The sequence below is a fragment of the Agelaius tricolor genome, unplaced genomic scaffold (assembly GCF_023055355.1).
Source record: "Agelaius tricolor isolate 1412-34295 unplaced genomic scaffold, bAgeTri1.0.p SCAF_23, whole genome shotgun sequence".
NCBI lineage: Eukaryota > Metazoa > Chordata > Aves > Passeriformes > Icteridae > Agelaius > Agelaius tricolor.
Genome location: NW_027269283.1, coordinates 10,007,721 through 10,035,644, shown reverse-complemented (window position 1 = coordinate 10,035,644; position 27,924 = coordinate 10,007,721). Strand labels below are relative to the sequence as shown.

General features: G+C 44.1%; 2 protein-coding genes across 5 annotated transcripts; one reads left to right on the top strand and one right to left on the bottom strand.

Annotated features, from left to right (window-relative positions):
- Positions 1-1,146: 1,146 nt before the first annotated feature.
- On the bottom strand, positions 1,147-5,811 carry PPP1R3D (protein phosphatase 1 regulatory subunit 3D). The gene has a single exon (XM_071447129.1). The coding sequence runs from the start codon at positions 4,991-4,993 to the stop codon at positions 4,076-4,078; it is 918 nt and encodes a 305-aa protein (XP_071303230.1). The 5' UTR covers positions 4,994-5,811; the 3' UTR covers positions 1,147-4,075.
- Positions 5,783-14,406, top strand: FAM217B (family with sequence similarity 217 member B). 4 transcript variants are annotated; one of them, XM_071447127.1, is made up of 5 exons: positions 5,783-5,922; positions 6,931-7,183; positions 8,354-8,459; positions 8,546-8,631; positions 9,024-14,406. In XM_071447127.1, the coding sequence occupies exons 2-5, from the start codon at positions 7,083-7,085 to the stop codon at positions 10,579-10,581; spliced, it is 1,851 nt and encodes a 616-aa protein (XP_071303228.1). In that variant the 5' UTR covers positions 5,783-5,922; positions 6,931-7,082; the 3' UTR covers positions 10,582-14,406. The 4 variants fall into 4 exon arrangements, with proteins under 4 accessions (XP_071303228.1, XP_071303229.1, XP_071303225.1 ...); XM_071447128.1 differs by having other exon boundaries at positions 5,810-5,926; positions 6,931-7,178; XM_071447124.1 differs by having other exon boundaries at positions 5,810-5,926.
- Positions 14,407-27,924: the final 13,518 nt, after the last annotated feature.

The window sequence follows — 27,924 nt, the reverse complement described above, 5'->3', positions numbered from 1 at the left end:
ACAGGGAGAGAGAAGTTGGGAAAGAAGTCATTACTAATGTTACACTCCTGTTGCCAAAGGAATAATCATTCACTGCAGTTCTAAGTCTTTACCAGCTGTAAAGTACAACTGAGCACTGATGATACACCACATTAAGTGCTGTAGTTACTGACTATACGTGTATATTACTGTGATTACAAATTGCAATTTAATTTACAAATAAACTGTGAATTTGAAACTAAATGTAAAAATATCACCTATATTAAAAGTAGCACCAGGAAACTATGAGACAAATTTGATAGTTGGATGTTTGCAGAAAATAAATGGTAATTTTCTTAAATAATCTTATATTTTTGAACAACTTAATAGAGACATGCCCATGTATTTAAACTGATTTGCGGTAATTAACACTGATTAAAAAGTAACTGCTAATGTATATTTTTATTAATTTTGTCTGCTAGTTAAATGTCTTCATTTTGCCTTAGGAAAAACCTGGCAACAGATAATTCCCATCCTCAGCTCTATCAAGACTGACCCCAATGGAGCTGCATTTCACATGGAGGATAAATCAGGCACTGCACAGGGACACTCCTAACATGGCACAGGCAGATTTTCATGAAACCTGTCAGGGGAAAGAACCTCGTTTGGGAGGAAAGGCTGCAGCAAGGAGAACTGAAAGAAAAGAAATAGAACAAATGTAATAACACAATTGTGAGGCCCAGAAATGAATGTGTTAAGTTTACCACAGATTTGAAAAGTGCAATCTGAGGAAAAGCCCCTTCTTCTCTTCTCTTCTCTTCTCTTCTCTTCTCTTCTCTTCTCTTCTCTTCTCTTCTCTTCTCTTCTCTTCTCTTCTCTTCTCTTCCATGAAGCTGTACTGGAATCAAGTGGCAGCAAGCCTTTCTCCAAGCTTGGATCTCAATCCTGAAGGTGCTGCAGGCACAGAATTCTGAGGTGAAAGGAGAACAGGTTCCATGCAGGAAGTGGCAGCCCAATCGTCTTTGAGATACATACAATGATCACTGTCTCTTTATCAGGTGCTGTTCATTGTTTAGCCACTCAAACCCACCTTACTTTCCAGAGTATGTAACTCTTTAAGTGGCAACTCAAAATTAAGTTTCTTCATGAGCTTTCTTGACAGGACTACCATTGACAGAAACAACAGAAAATTGTGAAAAGCTTTTATTTCAATCTTCTGTATTACAATAGGCATAGTTTTATTATTGCTTTTTAAAATTAATTAAGCACTTTGCATTTTTACAACTGGTGGACCTTTTGTCCAGCATATGTGTTTCATTGATATACTGTGTAATGTACAACCCCTTTTTATTTACATGGATTTCATGTTTCTTTAAAAAACATGCTTGGAAGAACCTTGAAACTGTGGAATACTAGACATTCATTTACTGTATGACAATAATAAATACATGTTTTTAAAAGTGCATTATATGGTGATAACCCTTGTGAAGAATTCACTTTTACAAAATCCTCATTATAAGGGAAGTTCTCAATTTGAACACAGTGCAAGCAGTCAGGTTGTCCTGAGAAGATAAAAATGTGCTATTAAGTTTACCTTCACAACAGGTGCATATGAGCACAAAATGGCTTAATCCCATTTTTGTCAACCAGAAGCCATTTGAGTTCATCACTGAGTGTGGCAATCAAACCTAAGTGCAAATATCAGCTCTGCTGTGGCAGGTGTCAGTACTGGTGTGAAGCGTTAGCAGCTTAACCCGGAGATGGCTCCCAGCTCCACTGCTCCACTGAGCCAGCAGCGCCAGGACTGCACTGTCAGCCCTTCTCCAGCAGGGCAGCCCAGCACAGAGCAAAAGGAAGCCTGGAGTAATGATTCAGTATTTAGTATTCCAGACCTTGCACATGCCAAAACCCTGAGAGGTTGTGGAAGGAAGACAATAGAAGCCCAACTGAGACTGCTGAGACACTCATTGCTCCACTCCTCTCACACTGTGCTACATCTGGCATGAACCTTTCTTGTGACAGCCTCAGCTTTACAAAATCTGACCTGGCCAAGGGAACACTCAGCTCTGACATTTGCTAGCACATGACAGTCTGTGCCAGGAGACAGCAACATCCTTCTGGCATGAAAGCAAGTATTGCTCTGAGCTCTAGCAGCACCCACTGTGAACTGGTGTCTGGTAAGAGAGGGGTTTTTATGGTGTGCTGTGTTTGCTGGTGGAGGAACAACAGTAATTTGAGAAGGAAAAAGAGGAGGGAACGATGCTTGAAAATAGTGCCTTTTATTCAGCACAAGAAACTTCTGTGCATGTGTTTGCATGTTCAGATAGGACTGAGCTTTCTGAGCACTCTGCAAAAGGTGCTCAGCAGCTCAAAGAATCCTCACTCCTGACTTTGGTTCCTCTGAAAGGCAAAGACCAATGGAATGAGGCAGCTTCCTCACTTAAAAGCCCAGCTTTGCTAAATGGGTGTCACAACAAAGAAGCAGCATTAAGTTGCCAGACAAATTCATTTTCTTGGGGTTTCTGCACTTCCAGAATTACTCAGTGGACTCTCCAGACTAATATATAACTGGCCATGGCTTGCTTACAACTGTGATTTTACAAACAACTTGTGATTTTGATAAATAAGCACCAATCCAAAATAAGATGCCCAAGTAAGTGGCCTGATTTTCATAGCATAGTTCTAAAACACAGCTCTTCTAATACCTTCAGCCAGTCAGCTCTGAAAGTCTGTGTTACACATATAAAGCTAAACTTTCCATGCAGTAACGATTATGTATGGGAACAATTATGGACAAACTTTTACTTCATAAATTTAAGCCTGTTGCAAATCTTAAACCACACTAAAACCACAGAACAAAAATGGTAAAACAAGAAGCACAGGAAGGTGGTCTAACAGTGTTCCAGTGCTCTCCCTGCAGCAGAATGGATTCTGTTTTGGGGTCTGTGTAATTAAGTGTTTTCAAGTTCCTGCTTGTGTTGCAAGGCTGCAAGTCTTGGAAGTTCAACTGTTTTACAATGGCAATCAGTTAAATAAAGAAGTCAGAGCTACTTCTGCAGTAGTTCTGGAACACTGGGGAACAACTGTGATTCAGGGTTCTGGAATGCTATTCCAAGCTTCCGTACCCTGCTCCCTGCACTACTTCTTTTCCTTATATATATTTATTTATATCATATCCATTTCTTGATCTATAATTTTACCGGTAACAGTGATAAAATAAGGAGCATTCATACAGTGCTTTGAGACCTTCAACTGCATTTGCAACCCAAGTCCAATACTGGTCTTGTTTCCCTTGTAAAAGCAGGTGCACCAGAAAAAGACAATTCCTGTACCACCACCTTGAGGAAAACCTACTTGGGCATCACTTGACAAAGGTGAGAATTTCCCCAGGCAGATGTGCCTTACACACACTTTGGTAACAATCACTCCTGCTGCAAGGAGGAGATAGGAAAAGGCACCTTTTGTTTTTTTTTTCCCAAGGGAAACAGAAGGGCTGATGGCACATTTTCATGTATGTTTTGCTCATAGTAGCATTGAATTTCCAACTCAGATATTAATGGAAATATTTTACGTGACTACAGCCGTAATAACATACTTATATAAATACAAGTAAAGTACTCCCTCCCTACAGTGTCTGTCATCCAAATTATGCATAAATGGAATAGTGCCCTGCCTTGGTAAAGTAATATAAACAAAATTAGAAACAAAACCAGTTAAGCCACACTGTCCACTTAGAAAACAAACAGTAAAAAATGGTAAGAGAGATCAGTTAGAAACATTCTATGCAACCAAGAGTATCACTAGCAACAAGAAATGTGTTGTTTTGCTCTCTGGTAGCCTCACAGCATTCCTGGGAACCATTCTGCAATGACTCATGCACCCAAAAAACCCACATGGCTTTTCTATGATGGTATCTCACTACAGATTCTGGCCCTTTTAACTTTCCCAGAGGTTCAGGGCAGTTTGCACAGGCCACTGGCTGCCTCCCAGCCCTGGGACACTCAGCCAGGTTTGGCAGGTTTCAAAGAGAAGGCTGTTGCCATAGGGGCAGAGCGCCATGCCAAGGCACAGAGTGCCACCAGAGCACTGACAGGCTGCTCAGCACTGCTCCCTCTGCTCAGATGAAGTGGATCCAGCTCTCCTCACACTCCCTCGGCAGCTTCAGGGGGTGAGTCCGGCACCTGAGGGTGTAGTTCTTGCCTCTGTTGTTATCCCAGTACTCCTGGCCGTTGACTTGGTACCTTGCTGCAAACTGGACGAGAGTGCTCAGCTGAAGGAGGAAAGGAGGCACGGGAAGGAAGAAAGTGAACACATCAACGTGATCCTGCCCGTTTTTCTCTGGGATGCTGCAGTTCCAACGAGCACACACCTCGTGGATGCTTTCCCACTGGTTGAAGGTGTAGCGCACGGACACCCGCTTCTCAAAAGCAACATTCCGGACCTGGATGGTGCCACTGAGCCCCAGATCTGAGCTGCTCACCCGTTCCAGACACACCTGCTGCTCCTGCAGTCGGGATGAGAAATCCACACAGTCTGCAGGCTGCTGGAAGTCAGGGACCAAGCACTGCATAGTAAACTCCAAGTTCAAGCTGCTGTACCAGAGGTCTGAGTTTATGGAGAGCCTGGAAAGGACGTGCAAAGGGATGGATGGATCCTCCCCAGTCTGGAAGACTTTCACTTCAGTGAGCTCCAAGCCTAAAGCATCGGCAAACCTGACCCTGTTCATGCGGCAGCCGGGCTCCTGACACTGCACTGCTGCTCTCTTCCTCCTCTCAGGTGATGTTGGCAGGGACCTTGCTCGGCGACGCATGATGGGCCGCAGGGCTGGGTCACAGCTGGAGGAGGTGCTGCTCGCATGATTATTTGGCTGGGGGCTCTCCTTGGCTGGGGCACTGCTCTGAAAAGTCTTGCTGCTACTTGTATGGACTGCTGGGGGCTGCTGCTGCCTTCGTGCCACTGCTCCTTCAGCCCTTAACATGTTCTCATAGAGATCTGAGAGGTAGCTGGGATTCCTTCGAGGACCACGCACTTCCATTCTTCACTGGTGACAAAAAATCAGCGTTAACACTGCAGGTAATAAGGAGCACTACCCCTCTGAAGCACTTAATTTGGGAATGGCAGCCACAGAAAAGTCTGAGGTTGTTGCACTGGATACAGCAAGGATCACCTGGAACAATGTCACCTTGGAACGAGAGGCAGATGCGTGGCAGGTCTCAGGGCAGCTGGCGGAGAGCCAGCAGTAAGGCGTTGTGAGGGAAGCTGAAGGCAGAATCAGTGCCCGATGAACTCGAGATCGCTGTGCTGGCTGGTGGCCCCCAGGCTCAGGCTGGAAAGGGATTCAAGGCTATCGCCGGTGATACTGGAGGAGCTCACACCCAGGCTGGAGAGCGACTGGAGGCTGTCGTGCTGGATGAAGGACTCCAGGCTGTCGGAGAGGTCGCTGGAGGCGCGGTGCGCGCCGAAGCACCGTGTGCCGGAGCCGCGGGCGAGAGGGGCCTGCAGGCTGTCCTCGCTGCCTGCGGCCGAGCCCGCGCTCCGGCGGCAGCAGCAGCACGAGCAGGGGGGACACTCCAAGCTGTCGCACTGGATGCTGGGCGAGTCGAGGCCGGGGAAGGCTTGGAGGCTGTCGGGCAGGAGGGAGCCGGGGCTGCTGCAGAGGCTGGAAGGCGGGCGAGAGCTGTCGGGCGCGGCCGCGGCGCCAGGCTCGGTGTCGTGGCTGGCGGGGGACGGATCCGCATTCGGGGCCGCCACAGCGCCCATGGGCGGCGCGGCCCCCGCTGCAGCCCGAGCGCGGGAGCAGCTCCGAGCCCCGGCCGGACAGCGCGGCCGCTCCGCTCCGCAGCCGCAGCGCAGGCGCCGGGCCGCTTCCCCCGTCCCGCCCGGCCCCGCCCGGCCCGGCCCGGCCCCCGCGCTCTGCGCTCGGGCGGCGCTGCCGCTACCGCTGGCGACGGACGCGCCGTAAGGGCAGGTACCGGGCCTGGGCGGGGAGCGCCGGGGAATGCGGGGCGGCCCCTGAGTGAAGGAGCGGCCTTGTGGAGCGCGGTGATAGCGGCGGCGGGAGGGAGCGGAGCGGGCCCGGCTGGGCGGGCGCTGCGGGCACAGTCTGCGCCTGCTGGCACTGCTGCCATCCACCGCGGGCACTGCCTGCCATAGCCTGCCACCATCCCGGGCCCTGCCACCATCCCGGGCCCTGCCACCATCCCGGGCACTGCCCGGCCGGCGCTGCCCCCTGCGGCCGCTGCTCTGCCCCGGCCGGTGCGGGATTGCGGCGCTCCGGGGCTCCGGGACTCGGCTCTGCTGAGCGCGGCCGGGACAGGATGGGATAGGAGAGGATCAAGTGTCAGTAGACACGGACATTAATATGACTGTAAATACATAAACAGCACTGCAGTAGAAGTAAAGGTGCGTCAGGAGAGCTGCTTGTCACCTGTCACATTTGCAGACCATTGTGAGCCCCTGGAACCGTGCACCTCCCTGGTACGGGAATGCAGTTCCTCTGAAGTAAAAGAAAGCAATGGATACTCCTGCTAAATATACTAAAAATACTCCTGCTCTGAGTAATTTTAGTAGGAGCTGATGAGACATTTGTTTTGGAAAAAGAAAACGATGAAGTACTGGATACAAGATTTGCATATATGCATATGGGAAGAGCGCATTTTGTGGCACAGAAAGGCCGCTCAGCTCGCACGGCAGCAGGGGTTGGTGTCTGCTCCCCATCCCCTGCAGCAGGAACTCCCACCCCCAGGGCTGGGCCCGGCAGCGCCGGGAGCTGCGCAGGCTGAGCAGGGATGGGGATGAGCACATGACACTGCCCGGCAGCTCTGGGAGCACGGCCGTACCTGCAGGTATTCCTTATTTTGGGAATAGTAAATGGAGCGCTGCTGCTTCCCGCTAAGCGAGTGCCGGGGGAGGGGGCTGTTTTCCTGTCCAGTTTGCTAGCTGATTATGTTTATCTTCCTGCTTTAAAAATAGAATCACATCGGGAGGATTTTGTTTGTCGCCAGCATCTCCAGGACGTGGGGATGTCTGCATTGGATAGATTGTGTCTTGCAAAACCAAAAGACTGGAGCCGTTTGAAGATTATGTAACAGTAAAGGTGCAGATTCCCTTTGGAAAGAGGAATAATGGGACCAGGAATTCAGGAATATCCCTTATTACTGCACAGAGAGACACAGCAGAAGGAAAGCCACAGCCACACCAATGAAAACCACAAAGGAATGGTAAAGTAAGGAAATTAATTTCACTTTTTATAGTTACTGAAATGTCAACATGCTGGGCTTGGCTAATAAGTGCCTGGCTGTCCTGTTCCCACTGCCTTCCTCTCCCCTGATCCCAGTGACAGAAATGATTGTGCAGGATGATCGTGCAGGTCACAAGGTCACAGAGGTGACTGCAGCAATGCTGGAGGCACAGGACTTAGTTGCATTCTTTTATAAGCTCTTGAATTTGTGAAATCATGTGTTTTTAAAAACAAAATCTGACTATACTGACATAAACACTGAGAACAAGATGTACAGCCAGGCAAATTAGCTGAACTGCAGTAATGCTAGATTAGATAGAAGGACACAGTTTGATTATTCCTGTTCTGAAATAATATTTTGGAAATCAGTAATGCTTCTTGTTTGTAGAGCAAACACTGTTCTTATTCATACAGAATATGCTGATTTATTTATTCTGTGTGCTTGCTTACACAGAAATGTATCTGGTTTAATTAAGGAAGTATGTTTTAGTTCTAAGCTGCCCAGATCAGTAATGGCATTCCTTTTGCTTTCATATGAGCTTTTTTCTCTTAATAATATTTCCACAAGCCTATTATAATATGAAATAAGGAATTTTCTTATGCCTTCATTGTGAAATAGTTTGTATTAATACCAGAAGAGACCTTATGCTCCCTGTTCACTTCCACTCCTTATCTTCAAAGGAATAATCCTTTAAATTTTGTTGAGAATGTGCAAATGGGAAAGACAAGCAATATTTGGCTTCATATGTGACCTTCATATCGTACTTTATAATTAATTTTGGTAAATTGTAATTGGAGCACCTACCAGGTACTATAAAAATCAGTAGTTAAATATCTGTAATATTTATTATGTCCAAAGAAGCTTTGGGATCCTCTGTCAGAGGATTCTATAGAAGGGCTACATTTTATTATTATATCATCTCGTATAATTATTCACTTTTGTATTAATAATATTAAAAATACAGCAGTGCATTTGTAGTATAAAAAGTAAAAAAGTGGCCACAGTGGCATAGTCCTGATGAACTTCAAGAATGACTGCAATCAGCTCTTTTTTAAACTCAGTTGTACTCTCAAGTTTTTATTGTACCTCTACTCTGACACTCATATATGCTGCTATTTATATCTGATATTCTGTTTAATCCTTTGTGGTTACAGTAATGGAAAAAGCCATCCAAGCACCAAAGGACTAAATAAACCAATTCCTTATGTGAAATCTCCTTCTGGAAGATTAGGCAAAAATGTATCAAGTGCCATTGAAAAGGTAAATAATCCCCTTTTTTAACATAAAAATGGTACCTACTCTAAGTCAGCTTCTTAATAACATCACAAACTTTCATATCCCTTCAGATTTCCCATGACACTCAAGATGGTCACCAAGCAAATGTTTATAAGAAGGGAAGGAACCAGCTGGATGGCAATAATCAGTCAAAAAGGTAAATTTTATGTTAAGATTATCTGTTTCATTCGTAGTAATTTCAGACTGGTTGACAAAATGATTGTGATGAAGTTGGAGCTCTAACATTTGGCTTAGAGTTCACCATTTATGAGAACAACCAATTTAAGTTATTAAAATGGAAACTTGCTATCCTGCTTAGTGAGTTCTCAGGCAAAACCATAAAAAAAAAAACCCAACAACAACAAATCAATTTGTAGGCAATGTTATCTCTACCAGCAGTTATTGATTTTGCCTCATTACCAAGTTTCTGTTCCAGTTTTAGCTTCAGTCGTGGAGATGCCCATCCTTGAAGGGGTGGCAAGACCTTTGTAAGCTGCTGTTCAAAGGCACTGACCATTCTAACAGGAGATGAACTTCCTTTTCCTTTAGGATCCCCAGTGTTTGCAGCTCACTGCACAGTGCACAAGGACCAAAGAGGAGTCCCCCAGAAAGGAGGCAGAACGAATCCTTCCTGCACAGGAGTCCCCCAGAAAGAATGAAAAATGAATCCTTCCTGCACAGGAGTCCTCCAGAAAGAATGAAAAATGAATCCTTCCTGCACAGGAGTCTCCCAGAAAGGAGGCAAAACGAATCCTTCCTGCACAGGAGTCCCCCAGAAAGGAGGAAAAATGAATCTTTCCTGCACAGGAGTCCTCCAGAAAGAAGGAAAAATGAATCTTTCCTGCACAGGAGTCCTCCAGAAAGAAGGAAAAATGAATCCTTCCTGCACAGGAGTCCTCCAGAAAAGAGGCAAAATGAGTATTTCCTGCAGAGGAGTCCCCCAGAAAGAAGGAAAAATGAATCTTTCCTGCAGAGGAGTCCCCCAGAAAGAAATCAAAGCGAATCCTTCCTGCACAGGTTCCCCCCTGGCACAAAGGGCAGCACACAAGAAAACTTCTGTAGGGCTAAGGATGTCCCAGTGCAGCATTTTTATTGCAGTAAAAAAGAACAGTTGGGGAAGAATCACGAAGAATACATTGCTGGAGCCAGTCCAGGCTCTTCAAAATGGCAAGAAGCATCCGTAGGTGAAATGTTTCTTGATTTTGAATCGGTGCAAATTATTAAAGAAGATGCTGAAGATGATAGTGCCAGTGACCTGTCTGACTCAGAAAGGATTCCCATTCCCCCCTCTCCCTGCACTCCCCCAGAACTCATCCTCAGAGCTGAAGAAATCGACCCGCTTTGTTTGGAACACATCCCTGAAATGGGGTTTAAAGAATCCGAATATTACTACCCCGACTTCCTGCCCCCTCCTTTCAACTCGTGGGACCTGAAGCAGCTGGCCACCTTTGCCCACGTGGAAGGGAGAGCCGAGTTCCGGCCCAAGCCCTCGGGAGCCCTGGAGAAGTACCTGGAGCGCCTGCTGCAGCTGGAGTGGCTGCAGATGCAGACGGTGCAGAGCGAGCGGGGCAGGGCCGCCAAAGGGCGGCCCCAGACCGCGCCCGGCCCCAGCCGCGGCCTCAAGAGCCCCGGGAAAGGCAAAGCCTTGCTCAGCCCTGTGCCCCCCAGGCAGGCAGGGCCCCTGGAAGGGGCTGCCAGGCTGCCCAGGAGCTGCCTGGGTCCCAGGGCAGAGCCCTGCTCTGAGGAGACTCGCCAGGCGCGGTGCCCGAAGGCTCCTGAGAGAGCTGGGCCTGCAGCAGCTCCTCAGAGGCAAACTGGAGATGGAAGGAGGGACCTGAGGAAGAAACCAGCTGCAAAGCAGCAGCTTCTCAATCTGCAGCCCCCCGAGAGCAGCTCCAAAATCCAAAGTGTTGGGAACATGAGGCCCCCTAAGCAAACCCCAGCATTCCACGGGGCAGCTGCTCCCATCAAAGGCTTAAAAACATACACGTGTACAAATCCAAAGAAAAATGGCAATGCCAGCAATTATGTTCCTCCTAAAAAAACAACAGTGGACAGGAAAATAAAAACAAATGGCACAAAGCAAACACCACGCAAATTTCAGTGAATGTTGATGCTTCTTGACTGCTAGAAAGCATCTGGCCAGTGCAGAAGAATCTTTTTTTCCTTCATAGGAAGATGCTGAGAAAAATGTTCCTGGCACGTGGTTCTGAGTCAGCACTGTTCATTTCTATAGATTTGATCTTAAGCCAGCAGAAAATGTTTTCTCTGAAGGCAAATGTCTTCCATTGGTCTTTCCTCAAAAATATTTATAATTGCTCAGTGAGGATAACAATAGCACAATGTGAAGTTTAGAGAAGTGTAGAATGTCCTGACTGCACCAGCTGAGTGTTCCTTGTATTTACCCTGCTGGGTATGAGGGAATAGGGTCCATGCTCTTTCTCCCTGCCTAGATGTGCTTTTTGTAAGGACAGGTTTGATTTTGGTGTTTTTATAAAATAATGGAGCCTGTTATCTATGCAAAGTCAACTCTAATTCTTCACAGATGATGAATTGGATTTTTTGGATGAAGCACAGGTATTATTTTTTTGAGAAGAAGAAGAATGGAGATAATGTTTTGAAATATTTTAATGCAGAAAGAATTCTTTTTAAGACAAAGTATTAGGGACCAGACAGCATCAATAATGACAGATTAAGAAAATGGAATGTGTATTTTTATACCCTGGAATCTTCACTGTGTTTACAGACAGCTTTCCTGGAAGTTCATTTTGTAGGCCTTGATGCTTTTTGTCATTTAGGGGAAATGACCAGATTTCAAATTGCACATGGATATATTTGAGTCATGCAAACTAAGGCTTTTAGCAGAGACTGTGTGGCCTAGTTTTCAGAACTGGTGGCCCCTCAAAATACAAGAAACAGACTCTTAAGGGAAGAATTTAAAGGGTGTTGTAGGTTCAAGTAAAGATATATTTTGATACAGAAGATACCTATTTTTAGTCATCTGAGATGACTCTTATTTATCCTGTGGTCCAGTCTTGCTTGGCTTCTTAAGGCTGAGGGAGGTGGGATGGGGAAATGTCTGCAGAAGGAAATTGTACAGCACAGGATTGGGTCCTGTTCTTGGGCCTTCTGTCTCCTCTTGTGTCTGTGAGATACAGGAGAATACAAAGGACAGTTCTGAGAATATTCAAGTGTCACTTGACCTATTACAATTTCAAATCACTCACCGCAGCCAGGGACAGGATCTTGTTAAGATGAAATTCTAAAGAATGTTTTTAACTTTCACTTTAAAATCCTGGTGAGGTATTTTCCTCCTCAGCCACCAGCCCCAATCTTCATGAGAAGTGAGCTGAGCTCTGATGGACCAGATTCTGCAAGAGGATCCTTCACATTGTGATAGAAAATGAAAAAGTAGCAAATACTAAAGAGTACATTATGTATATAGCTAAATTGCACTTCTCTTGGTGAGCTCATCTTGGTTTTAAGATGCTTAGCTGTTTCTATCTTTCATTGTGCCTACCAGATCTTCAGCTTTGTAAAATTTCAAAGCATGAATTTATATGTAGTTTGAAAAGTGAGAATATTAAGAAATGTAGTATAGAGTATTTTACAGTACATAAAAACATTGCTCAGGAATAGCCTAAGAAATATTTTTAGTGTTTTTTTCCTAGTCTACTGGAGACCAAATGTGAAGTTTTGAATTGTTAAAGGAAATGAATGTAATAGACAGTATGAAATGTCCAGAATCAGTATTTGTAAAGTTACACTTAATAAGAGTTGTAGTTGCATGTACATTCAGCTCTATGCAATTCAAGTGGAACTGAATCTGAGATGCTCATGAGCAGGGGGTGGCTGTGTCAGAGGTGTGCTGGCACTCAGGATGGGACTGAACACCAGCAGCTGCAGAGGACCAGCACATCCCAGTGTTGCTGTTTCACCCTTTTGTTTTGGTCCAGCCTCCTGTATTTCAGCTTTTTTAGATGAAAGGTTCCTGCACCCAGTGCTTGTATTTCAAGCTCTGGCCAAATACTGCAAGCCTGCCTTAGCCAAGTTTTCCTGATTCACATGAGCAGTAGTGAAAAACAGAAGAGCTGCTTTGCCAATAATCAGGATTTTAATGCACTGTTCTAGTTCACTGTTACAAGCTCCAAACCTGAGGTGAGCAGGATCCAGGCAATAATCAGAATAACATTTTTTTAAAAAAATTCTGTTAGATGCAGTAAATAAGTTAGCATGTTGTTATAGCATTGAATATTGCTGGATGCTAAATTTTCTAAATTGAAGCTTTCCTGGGTTGTAAGGAGAGCATGTAGATACAGGCACATTTTGCATGATCCCTTCTCTAAGAACAAATAAACTCCATTTCAACCAGCTGTGACCACAGCAAAGGTGATTGGCACTGGGAAAAGTCTTTTGTCACAGAGGTAGGAAAGTTTGAATGTAATGTTTGTCATCTTATGGACACCAGTCTGTCATTGGAGACTAAAAAGGGAAGCAGGTGCAGGTGGTGATGGCACTTTAAAGGAGTCTGAAAACTTGTTCATCACTGGGCTCCACCTGAGATCTGGCCAGGTTGGTTTGTCTCCTGTGATAATCACAACAGTCTAATTTCTGTCATTGATTTGGTACTTTGGACATGCTTGTCTTTGTTCATACACAGAGAAATTCTGTGCTTGCCTCAACAAACAGCTCTTGGCTGAGCAGACCTCCAAGGGCTGGATTTTGTCCTGTTTCTGTTTTACCTTCACTGTGTTCTGGGCCTACAGATGAAAAGAGCTCCTTTTATGAAGAGGACTGTGGTTTTTATTTCTTTCATTTTGTATTGCTGGATACTGTCTTTAGAAGCACTTCTGAACAGAGCAGAAAAATTTATTCCATCAAACACATTCAGTTTAAGATTAATTACTTAAGGTACTTCCCCAGCACTGTGTTTGTGTGGCTATTGGCCTTTTTTATACAAGGTTTAGCAATATGATCATGTGGATCTAAGCCTAGCACTGGTGAGGATTCTTGAACAAGAACAGATTACTGTGATGTGAGATATTTAAACAGAGTGATTTATTTTTTTGCTAGAGAATGTAAAGGTTTATTGTTCTGCAGTATTACCTACAGAACAAATATGCTCAGGTCGTACTTCAAATAAACAGCCAGACTCTGCTTCAAGTTGCATGAGTATAAACTTTGAACAACTCAGTTATTCTCAGTGAAATGACCCTGTTAGAAGATGTGAAAAAACAGAATTTCACTCTAATGTGCATAAACTGTTTTCCTTTAAAATTTAAATATTTACTATTTAAAGCAATATTGTTTTTCTTTTGCCATGTTCCTTTTCTCTTCACTGCTTGCATCTCGTGCTGAGGGCAGTAATTTTCCCACCTCGTTTTCAGTTGGATACAGCAGGATAATGCTGCAGGGAGGGATGTGCTGCTTCCATTGGGCTGAGCTGTCCTGTTTGACTCCAGACTCTGAGATCTGCCCTCATCCTGTCACTGTTCATGTCCTTTCTGTGTTCCATTCATTGTTTCAGGTAACTTTGACCTTGTATTTGCTATTTAAAGGATCTTGTTAGAATTCGGAGAGAATTTTGACAGTTTTTTCAGCCAGTATGTGATTTTTTGGGGCTGATACATAAAATTTCTACAGTATGAAATTGCCTAGAATGCACTATTTTTTGCCTTATTTTAAAGGTATTGAGCCTTTTTTGCTCCCATTGCATTAGTGGGTTTTCATCTGAAAAATAAACAGACCATGCTGGAAGGACTGAACTTGATTAACTGAGGATTTGCAGACCAGCTTTTGATGTTGATATTCATGTATTCTTATTTATTTGAACTTTTTGTGGGTATTTTTGCTAGTAATTCCTTGGGAAAGTGATCTTGTCATTCAAAGGTCCCGTATATTTGCTACAATAAAAGTGAGATACTGCCCTGTTTGTTGCTGACTTGTATTTATTTCTCAAGATGGCACCACTGAATTTTCTTGGGGAGAATTCCAGTATTGTGCTGTCGGGTGGAGGGGGTGGCTCAGCACATCCCGGATCCTGCTGGCCACGGGAAGCCAGAAAAATACGGAATTTTCCTTCATTTTGGGCAATTCCATCCGGGATCCAGGGTGCGGGAAATCCCGGACTGGATTCCAGCCGGAGTCCGGAATGGAGTCGGCAAAGGAAAACCCGGACTGGATTATGGCTGGGGTATGGAATGGAGTTGGCAAAAAGGAAAACCCGGACCGGATTCTGGCTGGAGTCCGGAATGGAGTTGGCAAAAATGAAAACCCGGACCAGATTTTGGCCAAAGTCCGGAATTTATTTGGCAAAAAGGAAAATCTGGACCGGATTCCTGGCCAGGGTCTGGAATGGAGTTGGCAAAAAGGAAAACCCGGACTGGATTCTTGCCAGAGTCTGGAATGGAGTTGGCAAACTGGACTGGATTCTGGGTAGGAGAAGCTGAGTGTGCAATGTCTCTCATGGCCTGTCAGGTTGTGAGATTCAGCATCAGCTCAGTTGGGTGAGCTCAGCTCACTTGTGTTCCAGGTAACAGGCATGACTGCCAAAACTAAGGTCATAACTGCTAATTAACACCTAATAGGGCATATCTGCTTATTAAACTGCTTTTGTCTGGAGTTTTCAGCCAAAGGGCAGTAGGAGCTTTTGTATGCACTTGCATTGTTTCTTCCCTTCTTTAGAAAATGTGTTACCAAAGCACCCTGGAAGATTATGGGGACACCTGTGAACCCTGCAGATACACTGAGGAAGGAGAGTTAGAGCCCAGAAACTCCCCCTGCTCCATCTCTGTTTGCAGAGAGGATTGCCTGATGATTTTTTGAACACTCTGGGCCCAATGTTTTCTCCTCTGGAAGAGATCTGTCAGAAGTGATCTCCATCACTCAGTTAATGTCAGAAGTGACTATGGTGCTGCAAAGGCTTTTGTCAGGAGCAGTGACAATTTCAGCAAAAAGAACCATCTGTGCTTGAAGGGATTGCAGTGTTTGCAGCATGAGTACCTGATCTTTCTTCCTCCCTGCTCTGTTTCATGTGGGCAGCCAAAAACCTGGCGTGTCTCAAGGTTTCACTGTGCAGAGGTGATGGGGGGATTTTGACACTGACACAAATAGAAGATCTGATATTAAGGATCCTCAATTCAGTATGCAAAGGGAAAAAACCCTAGATCAAACTAGGCTTGAAATTCCAGGCAGAGTTCCATATGGAAATAAGTCAGTTTTGGAGAGAGAAGGCACTGCTAGACCAGTGTATAGTCCTTTCTCCAGTAAGTGCCCTCTTTAAATCCAAGATTGAGTTTAGTACAGTGCCACATTTTATATTCTTTATATATGACAATGAAACATCAAAGAGAAAGTTCACTTCTCCTCTGGGTTCACACACTTGGGACAGCTCTGCACTGTTACAATCTGCTATGGAACAGTTGGCTTTCACTATTATAAATTTGCTTTTGCAAATTATTATACTGTAAAAAAAAAACTGCTTTATAGATACAGGGCAAATTGTAATTGTTTTTGTGAATAGCATAACTAAAATTGTGCATGAAGCAAGGCTATCACAGGATGTAAGCAGGCTTGCAGAAGATGGATCACAAGACATGACTGCTCTTGCAAAATGTATTGATGCCTCAGGTTTTAGCTTTTGTATTTTTCAGATTCTGTGCTGCTTAAGTCCGAAACAGCCCAGGCAGAGAACAGAATGCCATAAAAGCAGAAAACCAAGTCTGAAGTGGCATCAGGAGGAGGCCTGGGACTGTAGCTGTGGCCACAATGCTGGGGCAACCTGAGGCAGAGCTGTGGTAAACGGGCTCCAATAAAGTGCAGGCATTTGGGGAGGTAAAGCAATTCAACAGTATCAAGGACTGCTTGCTAAAGAATTGGGGGTGCCTCTGGCTGCTGCCATGCACCCAGAACTGTTACTTTTGCATTATTGATCTGTTCCTTATTAGCCCTTATTTAACTCCTAAAATTTTAAGGGCTGGGCTTCATTTCTCACATGCACCATCCCTCCTTTAGCGTGAAAGAGGCACTTTTGGTGCTCGTGTGTGTGCTGGCATCTGCTGGCTGTTGGTATCATGGCACTGCTGTAAATAATACCCTAAAAGCTAAGGAATTGTTGTCAGATGAGGTTATGCCTTTCAATGAAAGAACTTCCTGCTCTAAATTAGCCACAAGTGCCTCTGAGGGGGAAACTCGTGGGTTTCCTCAAGCCTGCTGATAAAACAGATGAAATTATAACAAAGGGATGGTATCAAATTTCCCTATCAGGAAACCACAGATGTGTTACTTTTAAATTCTGAGGTTTGAACGTGTCTGGCTGTGTGTGATTGGGCTCTGCTCATGAAGGCCTTTGGTCTTACAAAACAGAAATGAGGGAAGAACAGCTCAGGAGATTGTGTTCTGCCATTAGGTAAATTATACATGCAGGAGGTGTTGGAATTAGTTACAAATCTTACTCCTGTTCTATTACAATTTCGTGCTAAAAGAAAAATGCTTTGCCTAAGGCAAGCACTAAGTCTGGGAGCTAAGACACTGTTTTTATGTTTCAAAGTTTACTCAAACAATAAATTATGCTTTCGCTCGGATATTATTAACTAATAATTCAAGGCTGGGAACTTCAGTCAAGTGTGATAAAAGAATTTGGCTGAGTGGCAGCCACGTTCTCCTAAATGCCAGCAGCAAGATCTGTTTACACAATAAATCACTCCTGTGATAAACTGTCCTTTAACTCACAACTCCAGATGGAAGACTTCACGTCAGGCCAGTGATTTAGCAGTGCTGCTGATACCTGAGGTGACATTTTTATTGCAGATGATAATAACCATATTGGTAAGATTAGAGTTATGCTGTTTCTTCTGAAAGTTAGGCAAGGCTGAAAATAATCATGGAAGTGTTCTGTGTGCTCATTGCTTGTGCAAACTCCTGTTGGGTTTGGAGCACACCCAAACCTGAGATGTGATCAGACCCATGGTTGCTAATGTTGGTAAAGTTCTCTCTGCATGGGACAAGAACATGTTTTAATGAAACCCTCTTCCTTGGGGAAGGAGAATGTTCCCTGGAAGTTCTCCCAGTTGTGCCCACACCAGTGGTAACATTCAGTGTTTCAGCTTCGTCAGGGGTTTGAAGACTTGCACACACTAAGCTGGCACAGTTTCTCAGCACCACTGTGAGTTAAAGATGCAATGTTTACACTTTAAAGAGCAGAAATTTAGGCTGAAGGAGCTGCTCAGTTGAGCACAGTCACACAGAGAGCTGTGGCAAACCAAGGAGTGGCACTTAGCAATGGTGCTGCACGAGCATCTTGCCTTTCACCAACATTGTTCACCTTTGCAGCAGCTTTTAGCCCATTCCTTTTGGGCAGACCTGAGGGAAATGTGCTCTGCTGGGGTCACATCAGACCAGTACAAAATCTCTGGGAACAAACAGTGATGGAAGCAGCAAATAATTAAAATCTTCATTTTTTACAGATAAATGCACAGCAATTCTAAGTCAGCTCCTGTAATTAAAAAGAGACCTCTAGAATGGATGTTCAAAATCCTCTTTTGTCACTGTAATAACTGAAGTATCATTATATTCATAATTCCCACCAAGCCCTGTCTTTTATGCAGCTACCTGGCCAAAAAATATTCCTCCTTTTTCTCCCTCAGCATTTGCAGTCAGTAATTTGGTGATGTGACACTTGAACTCCTGTTAATGATCACTGAATACTTTTATGTAGGAATGACAAAACATGGTACAAACACCCAAGTAACCACTCAAACTGCTGAAAGCTGGTATGAATCCTGTTGTCAACACAGGGACAGGAAATCTGTCATACATCAGCTGGGGGGATCTGGAGCACAGCAAAACTCCAGCACTGAGTCTGTGTGACAGCTCCATGTGACAATTGCTTCTTTCTCCATCTGTGCATTAGGTTTGAGTTGACATTTTTCCTCAAAGGGGAGTGAAGGAAACCTAAATTAGATTATTAATCTCCCATTGTTTTAAAAACTAGAAACTTCTGCTTGAGACACCAGTAAGGTTTCAGAGGAGTTTGGCAGAAGGGAGGCCTAGGCTGATGAGGAACAGCTTCACTAACAAACTACTACAATCAAAAAGTTTTATTTAGAGGCTTTCATGAGGAGCAATGATTACTAAGAAGTGAAAATGAGGCATAAACCAGCACTTTTCTCCCCTACATCACACATTTGCAGCAATCACACTTTCAAGGCACTATTGCAGGCAGCTGCTCAGTGAGTGGCTCTCAACCATGGGAGGCAATCCAGGAGACAAACCAAGAGGGAAGAGCTGGAGGCAGCAGGTTCACCTGTGCCACACCTCACAGTGAATATTGCCATGCCACCCCAGCTGCCCCATTTTGGCTCTCACAGCTGCTGCTGCCCTGTCTCCATGGGAAAGCCATCAGAATCCCATCACTGAGGGAGCTTTCAGAGGTTCTCCTGGAGGATGCTCTGTCCTGCTGGACCCACACCATCCCTGCAGTGCCCCATAGCAGTGGATTTCATCCCCACCATCCCTGCAGTGCCCTATAGCAGTGGATTTCAGCCACACCATCCCTGCAGTGCCCCATAGCAGTGGATTTCATCCCCACCATCCCTGCAGTGCCCCACAGCAGTGGATTCCAGCCACACCATCCCTGCAGTGCCCTATAGCAGTGGATTCCAGCCACACCATCCCTGCAGTGCCCTATAGCAGTGGATTCCAGCCACACCATCCCTGCAGTGCCCTATAGCAGTGGATTCCAGCCACACCATCCCTGCAGTGCCCTATAGCAGTGGATTTCATCCCCACCATCCCTGCAGTGCCCCACAGCAGTGGATTTCATCCACACCATCCCTGCAGTGCCCCACAGCAGTGGATTCCAGCCACACCATCCCTGCAGTGCCCCCAGGATCAGCCAGGAATGGCCCTGAGTGCTCTCTGTGTGTTACCCACGGCTCCAGCCCAGGCTTGGCTCATTCCCCCTGGCACAGGGACTGTGTGAAGCCTCTGGCTCATTCAGGGTCTGCTTTAAGCTAAGTACCTCCATGGCTTGCTGTTTTCCCACTGCTGGAGTGTTTCAATTACCTGTTGACAGTGAGGGGTCTAATCAGGACTCCTGTGAACCCCCATTACTTCTGGCCCCTGCTGTGCCCAAGCCAGTGGGAGTCCCAGCAGCACAAATGTTTATCTCTGCACAATCTTCATCTCTGTCTTTGTTTTGCCTCGTTTATAAAGATCTTACTTAAAAGCAAATGACACACAATCAGTAAAGGGGAAATTAATCAGGCTGGAACCAAAGTTCTGACACTGAGTTTTAAAGGAAACAAGAGACACTGATCACAGGCTGGTCCTACAGAAAGGGGATGTCAGCACGTCAGTGATAAAGTCTTTTTGTCTCGGGCAGAAAGCTCTTCCCTGTCTGCTGTTTCATCCACTCTGCTGAGCAATGGGATCCCCTGGGATCTTTGGGCTGCCACAGAAGGACTGTGAGTTTTAATCAAATCTTCCTGTGCCAGTTTGGGGTCATTTTCTTCCCTCTGAAACATCCATTTGTCCTGATTAAGGTTTTACAAGAAGTCACTTAAAGGACAGATAAATGACAAGAGATTTTATAAGTGAAGGGGAAACCACATACTGAGAGGGTTATAATTAATTCCTTCTATGAATGCCTTAGGTGTTGTTGTATTTCACAATCCTAATAATTAAACACTTAGTAGCAGAGTGTTGGATTAGTGTTTAAAAAAACCCCACAGACCAAGGTGGAGGCTTCTCTCAAGGTTTTCTGAGAGGGAGCAGAGAACAGACATTGTAGCACGTGGCAATTTCCCAGCTGAGTCCAAAGGCCATGATCACCTTCAAAGAAACTGGAAATAGGCTTTTCCTTTTTTAACATGAGCTGATGCTGACAGCTGAGAACAATGAGAGATTTATGCCATTCCAATGGCTTTCCTTTTCAGCCTGTAATAGCACATGGACAGAAAACTGGTGCTTGGGGAAAATTGAGGGAAGGCACATGCAAAGCACAGTCAAGCAGGTGCCGAGCATCCCTTCCTCTGCTGCCTCTGCTCTTTGCACTCCCATTATTCCATGCTTTCCTAAAGTGGTGAGGAGCCTTCACAATGGAAACATCTGCTCCTCTTAGAGGAACGTGGCCCATTGACCTGGGCCTGCCCAGGACCCCTCCTCGGTGCCTGGAATAGCAGAACTCTCCATGCCTCCTGCAATTACTAAATTCTATCCTGAATGCACCATTCTTAGGGACTGGACATTTCTCAAAAAACAGAAGGCACTGGAAAAACGTGAATATTTGGTATCTCAGATGCCCACTTTGTTCTCCCTAACACTTTTAGAAATCATCTATTCCCAGTTACTCTGTGAGGTGTGAACTGAAGCTCAAATTCACAAAGTATTTTTTACTCTGAAGGACAAATCCCACCATTTTCTCTGCTCTGCCTGTGCCACCTCTCCCACTGAGGATGCTGCAGGCAAACCCAGTTTGCAAGAAAACCATTCTGTTCTATGGAGAATGAAGCAAAATGAGGTTCCAGAAGACAGTGAAGGCTCTTCAGCCTTTCCCCTGTGCCCTGGACAGGTGTAATTACCCAATGTAAGGCTTGGCAGGAGTGATGGAATGAATGAATGGAGCAGCAAAGCTAAAATTTCCAGAAGCTCATACAACAGCATCTCCTCTTTGTAGGTTTTTCTACTGCCTGCATCAGAAATGGAGAGTCCCACAGCACAGTTATGCCCAGCAAAATATTTTGTGACATAGTTAACATCTGTTCCTTCTTTCTGATCATCCCCAAAAGATTAACCCCCAGTCTTTTGAGCAAATGGATCTCCCATTAGCAAAATATCAGTACAAAAAAGTATTTTTTTTTAATAAAAGAGAATTTCACTAAATATATCAGTATTGTAGGGACTGCAGTTACAAAGATCTTTTTGGTACAATCTACTGATTATTTGTAGTAGTTGAACATGATATGTTATTAATAATCCTGTAGTTTTTGAATTGTTCTAAATTTATAAAATAAGAAAAAAAATTGCTTCAGGGATTCAATTAGCAAATTATTTCAAGGCACTGATAATTATTAATGTTGCTCAATAGAGGCTTTGCCTGTGCAGAGACAGTTCTGTAATTACCCAGGAGATGGCATAAGTAGGCCAGTTATCGACCTCTCAGAACCAAGCAGCTGCACCAAGGAAGGATTATTAATACCCTATTTGAAAACAATTCTGCTTACAAAATGTATATTTTGATATGGTCAGAGGAGAGGATTTTTTCTCAAGAAAAAGCCCTTTCTTCATCAGCATCACACAAGGAAAGGGTCACTTAATGGCTACACAGCAGCACTGAGGAAAAGGCATGCGAGGATCCAATATGAAAATCTTAAGCAGATATTCTGATTTTTTCCCTTAAGCCATGCCCTTTATATAGAAAACTTTCTATTTGTCCACTGTTTTTTATGAAGAAGAGACAGCAGCAATGACTGATAAGAAATGTATCTGCATTGTCCTCTGTCTGCCTCCTTCCATCCTGGGTGCTTTTCCAAAGGGTTTTATCCAAAGAATTTCTAAAAATACAGAGGACATGGTAGAACCCATTTGAACAAACAAATGAACACTTTCAAGTTTGGAGAAGGAATTAATGTTTGCATCTGGCCTTCAATATATGTCACTTTCTATATGAGCATTTTATGTTTTGTCACTATTCAAACCTATCAATCCCATGACCAGAGTGGATGCACACTGTGGTAATGGATACTTCAAAAACAGAAACAAAAATCTGAGTTCAGTTTCCCTCTCTCCACTCAGTGCTTCCAAATGCCTAATTCATGGCTCAGGGAGACATTTGATAGTGTCACACTGCAGCTCCTGATGACAAAAATGTACTTGGGGTTAGTGGGAAATTTCCTAACTTCAAATCTGCTGCCTGTGGCACTGAGGTTATTGTCCAGAACTGGGACCTCAGAGAAATGCAATTAAACAAGAAACCCTTCCTTGGACCTGGGGTCAAACCCTGAATATGCAGATGCTGAAAGTGATCTCCATACACTCTGCATTCTCTTTTTTTGTTCCCTAGGCATTTTCCAGGCGCCCCAGGATGTCACAGTTGAAACCTCCCCTGATGGAAGGGCAAGAGCTGAGTGAGAGGAGTTATTGCAAATCAGCTCAGTGATGCTGCAGCTCAGCCATGCAGGTTTACATGACTTGGAAACAGCTGGCAAGGCAAGCACCACACTTCTAAATTCTGACTTAATTACAAGGAAGTGCTAAAGGTACCATGTCTAGGATTGGGGGGGATGAGCATATTGATATAAAAGAGAAGAGAAAATACTAAACTTGCCTATTTCTTTCAGGACTGTAGATCACCAGTTCATCATCCTTCCTGATCTCCACCAAACATCAGTGAATCTTATCCATGGATTGTGTGGGCAGGTGGCATCTTTTAGTCCTTGACAGAGCCTGAAAAAAGAGATTTTAGTGCTTAATTAGGGCTTCAAGATGCTTCTGCAAGAAAAGCAGTAACAGACAGAACTACTGTTTGTGCTTTTGAGTTTTTTTGGACATATTTTGCAGGATATCTGTGAAAGGGTGGTTTGGTGTTTTTATCCTGTAATATTTGCTTCTTGCCCAGAATAACTTCTACATAGCCAGAGATAGCAATCTCATGCTTAAAAGCATCCATGTTTTTGTTTTCAGACATTTTGCTTAAAAACCATCAGCTGTAGCCAGGACCATCATAAACCCACAAAATCTCAGCCCAGTACACCTTGTCACCTTGCCAAGAATGCTGCTTAGATTAATACAAACACCATCAAACTACTTAATTGAATTGCATTTGGGAGAGATAAAGAAAAGAATACAAGGTGATTGTGGAAGCTGCACCAACAAATCTTGTAAAGAGCATGTTACAGAATTTTATATATGGAAAAAATAATAGCAAACATATTACAAGGCACTGGCACTCACAGTTGCTCCTAGCAGAAAGGCAACATAAAGAAATGGCTTTTAGTGTAGAAACTGGAGTGTATCCTGGATCCTGCAAAGCTGCTGACACAGGCTGTAACTGATGGAAAACCAACAGAACCTGTCATCCCCATGTTTCAGTACTGACAGTGTAAAAGGCTTTTTTTCATTTAGAAATTCATTTGAAAGCAGTAGTGACAAGTGAAGTCCTATTTCCATCTACAGTGGGAAGAATTTCCCACTCCAATGGCTGATTCTCCTTTTTGTTATTTTAGGGAAAATCAGGGATGATTCTGGCAAAGCCAGAGTGATGGAGTTAAGCAAAGAGAGAGGATGGGGCCCCACACATTTCTTGGGCAGAGCATCCCTGACTGTGACCAGGACATTCCTCTCACTGATGCCACCAGGACACAGTAGGAACCGTGTCTTGTTGAAGAGAGGATGTTTTGGAAAGTTTGGATTCAGAAGGAGACACCTGGAACTGGGAAAAAACAAGCTTAACTTTCCCCATGATCTTGGAGGGTGAGAAAGTCTGGACTGTAGAATCTGGGCAACTCCTTCCTCAGAGATGCTCAGAAATCACGGTAGAAAGGACTCAAATCCCAACTGGAACAAACAAGGAAAAGGAGCTGTGGGGTGACTCAACACTGAACAGCTGGAGAGGTTTGATATGAATTGTTAGCAGAGCCTGTCATGGGCAGGGTGTGGCTGCAAACAGACATCACTGCCTGATGCAGGGAAGAGTGGAACTGCAGAATCCCTCTCCACACACAGCACTGGCTCCTCCCAGGAAAATCAGGATCTCAGCTGCAGGAGGCAGTTTGTGTTTGCATCTTGTGCCAAGAGAACAGGGAAAGGTAACTGGAGCCTGCATCCAGCACAGGGGCTGGGCTGCACTGCCAAGGCCAGTAATTAAGGAATGATTTCAGTTTTCTTGCTTGAAGATCCAGGTGGCTCCAAAGCAGAGTGAGAGAGCAAATACCACTGTGGTATGATGGATAATGGGGAAGGTTTGGCTCAGGCTGAACTGAAAACCTGAGCTAATGCTGCTCTATACACCTGGTCATGGTATTTAAAATAAAGTGCCCTCAGCATGAAGGGAAAATCAGGAAGGTTTGTGTTCCAGCAGGTTCATTGCTGAGCCACAGCTCTGAAAATCACACTTTGTCAGGCTCCTCTGTGACCCTGGGCAAGTGACATGCAGGCAGATTTTAATAAAGTATTCAGCATCTACCTGCACTGGAATTAGTGGAAATTAAATGTCATAAATCTGTCTGTTACATCTCTCCAGCTGTGAAATGGGAACTGTCCTTCCTGTCTCAAAGAAATACTTCCAGAGATTCTGAAGTGTTTTGACAGGGAAGTAATAGGAAGTGTGCACATATCCTAAACAGAAATATGAAGTTTCCTCAGCTGATGCTGAGCTGATGTGCTGAATAAATATTGTCTTTAGTTTTTTGGCAATATTCAGGTTTATGAGCCAAATGAAAGCCAGGCATGGATGGTATTTTTAATGTGCTGAATAAATATTCATCAGGATATTCATCAGGATATGCATTTTTTAAGCTAAAGAGCCAATATTATTTATAGTCTGTGCTTTCATGTAGAGAAGCCGGTTATATGAGAAATGAGGAGGAAAAGTGACACCCTGCTATGAGGTTGCTGGATATTTGCTAACAAGACCATGATGGCAGTGAAACAATCCTGTGCTTGACTTGAATGGGGAGTGTGGGAGATGAAAAATCGAGGTTTATTTCAGTATCTTGTTGAACTTGGATGGTAACTTTAGGCATTCAAATAGTTGGTGCAAGATGCTTGGCAAACATCAGAGTGAGACATTCACAGAAACAGGTGAAAAACCCAAACACACAAATTTACTGATTCAGAGTCCCAAGATCTTTCAATGTAGGTGGTTTTAACACAGCTCAGGAACATCATTATTGGGATTTTTTTAATGCTCAAGAAAAGCTTATGCAAAACCAGTAGCAACAGCGTCTCTCCTTCCCCCAGGACAACTCAGGGACTGTTTCCAGTTTGTGCTACTGTACACATTCTATCATTATGTGCCTCTAAAAATGAAAAATAGGTCAAGAAATTGCAAGGTGAAGGAGTTAATGCATAAACCATTATCATATTCAAGGGCCATCCAACTGAACACCTTCCATTTAATGACGAGGCAGTAAAGTCAGCACAGTGTGGTGACATTAATCATTACAATCCTCAGATTTTGTTACCATGGTGTGTCTTTTAAGAGGAAACTATTTTAAGATGTAAATTAACTTTGCCTCAGAATTTCCCTCCTCACACCCTCAGCCAAGCAATAATCACTGTTTGTGGGCATTGTGTTGCAAGAGCAGCTCAGGGACGTTAATAAATGCTCTCATCAGAGCTACATCCATCCTTGTTTGGGCCCCATTGCAAAGCCTTCCCATTTCCCTGCTGTCTCTTTGCACTTTATAACAGATATTTTACCAGTCAGGGGATGTTATGCAGTGACAGCTATGAACTTTAATATCCTTTATCTAACATGAAGAATCATAAACCAGGCATTATTTGCCTCCCCTGGCCAGCCCAGCTCTCAGGGCAGCAGGATGTGTCTCTCAGCCCTGTGTGTTCTCCAGACAAGTCAGCTCCCTTGCAAAGGGACACAGCTTTTTGTGCACATGCTGATATTTACTGGAATTTACTGCTGCAACATCTGCCTGTGAAGCCCACAAATCAAACTGAATCTTCACCCAGCTCTGCAGGTCCATCCACATCACACCCAACTCTTGGGTTTATGGCCTAAGGTGTAATTTGGGCTCTCCCAGCTGGACAGCAGCACTGAGATGATGGACTGGGCTGATTTCTGGAAGCAAACCAACTCCTGGGGAGAGAGAGCTGGGAATAAAGCCTTGGATCAGGCCCAGGTCGGAGATGCTGAGGAAGCATTTCTGGCCTGGGCTGAAGGTCTGCTGAAGAGATGTGGTCAGGGAGAGTAAAAAGGTTTTTTGGGTGTGAGAAGCTGGAGGAGGTGATATTATCTTTTAGGCAGAAACCTGTGATTGTAAATCTGTATTAAAGTAATCATCCCCATATCCACAGAGCTGGATTTTCCATTGAGATACATTTTGTCATCCTGATTGTGACCACAAAACAGTCCCTGGAAGTTGTTATGGCTATGAAGCAAATATTCTGTTACTGTAAAGGGCAACCATTTTGTGCTTCCTGAGCTGAAAAACCATTGTCAATAAGTTACAAATTCAGACCAGAGCCTGAGGGAGTCAGACACTCAAATGCCATTGAACTTCATAAACAGCTGAGTGCTTACATCCTTTAGGCTCCTAAATCCTCCCCTTAAATTACAAATCTGGTCTATAAACACAAAAATCTGATAGTTTGAAAGAAAGGTTTGCAATAAAGTATAGATCCAGCCCAAATCCTTTGTTCATGAGATGCTGATCAATATACATAACTCCAGTGTCAGCTCATCACTTGCAAAATCTTTTGACCTTGAACTGTTTTTACTTAATTTCACTTTCTTAATTTTTTGTTGCCAGCTATCTGAATTGGAGCTCTCTGAAGCAAGGAAAGTCATGTTATTAATTCTGTGTCCACTGGCTCTAAGCAAGGTGGGCAAATCTGTATCTTTTTGCTTACAGGCAAATCCCTCTTGCAGAACAGTTGCAAAGTTTTCTGTGTAGTCATCTGAAGCACATTTTCAGCCTCTAATCTCCTGCTGCAGTGAAATTCAAAGCTGAGTGGGATTCCTTTCTTGAATTTGTTTTGCTTTTAGTGGAACTTCAGCATTTCTGCCTTTTGACTGGAATCCCTTTGTCCTATCCCAGCCATCAGAGAGGTCATGCCCAGCTCCTTTTGGCACAGAGATGCCATTTTGCTGGGAGAAAAGGAGCTGCAAGCAGCACACTGTGCATTTGCATAACCTCTTTGGTAGCAGTTTGTCAAGAATCCCTCTCACTGTTATTTCTGTATTGTTCTCTGTCTCGCTGAGAGAACAGCGCAGTTTCTAAGGATGCAGAATGATAGCTCTGTCTGGTGTATGATAGAATATTAAATACATTATTAAATCCAGCTACTTCTGACAGTGCTCTTCTAGTATTTGTCACTTAAGGGTTTGTTGGTCCCGCACAAAGCACATTTTCAGAGAACTGAGCACAAAGTTTCTCTTGGTAAGAAAATTTGGAGGTGCCTTTTCTTTTTTTCTTGTTTTGCTTAGCTGAGATGATTATCAGACATGTAAACAGGTTTTATTTTGCTAAATATCAACACATTCAACTGCTTCACTACTTTTAGCTTCTGATCTTAATCAAGATTTAACCAGAACACACCTCTGGAACCTTTAGCAAAATACCAAGTGCTTTTCAGATTCCCTGAACCTCTGTTTATTAAAGCACTCCCATGACCATGCAGGACAGCTGAGGGAATAACCACAACTTAACCAAACATCCCTACACCTGCACAGAGATTTCAGTCTATTTTCTGAGTCTGTTTTCCACCTATT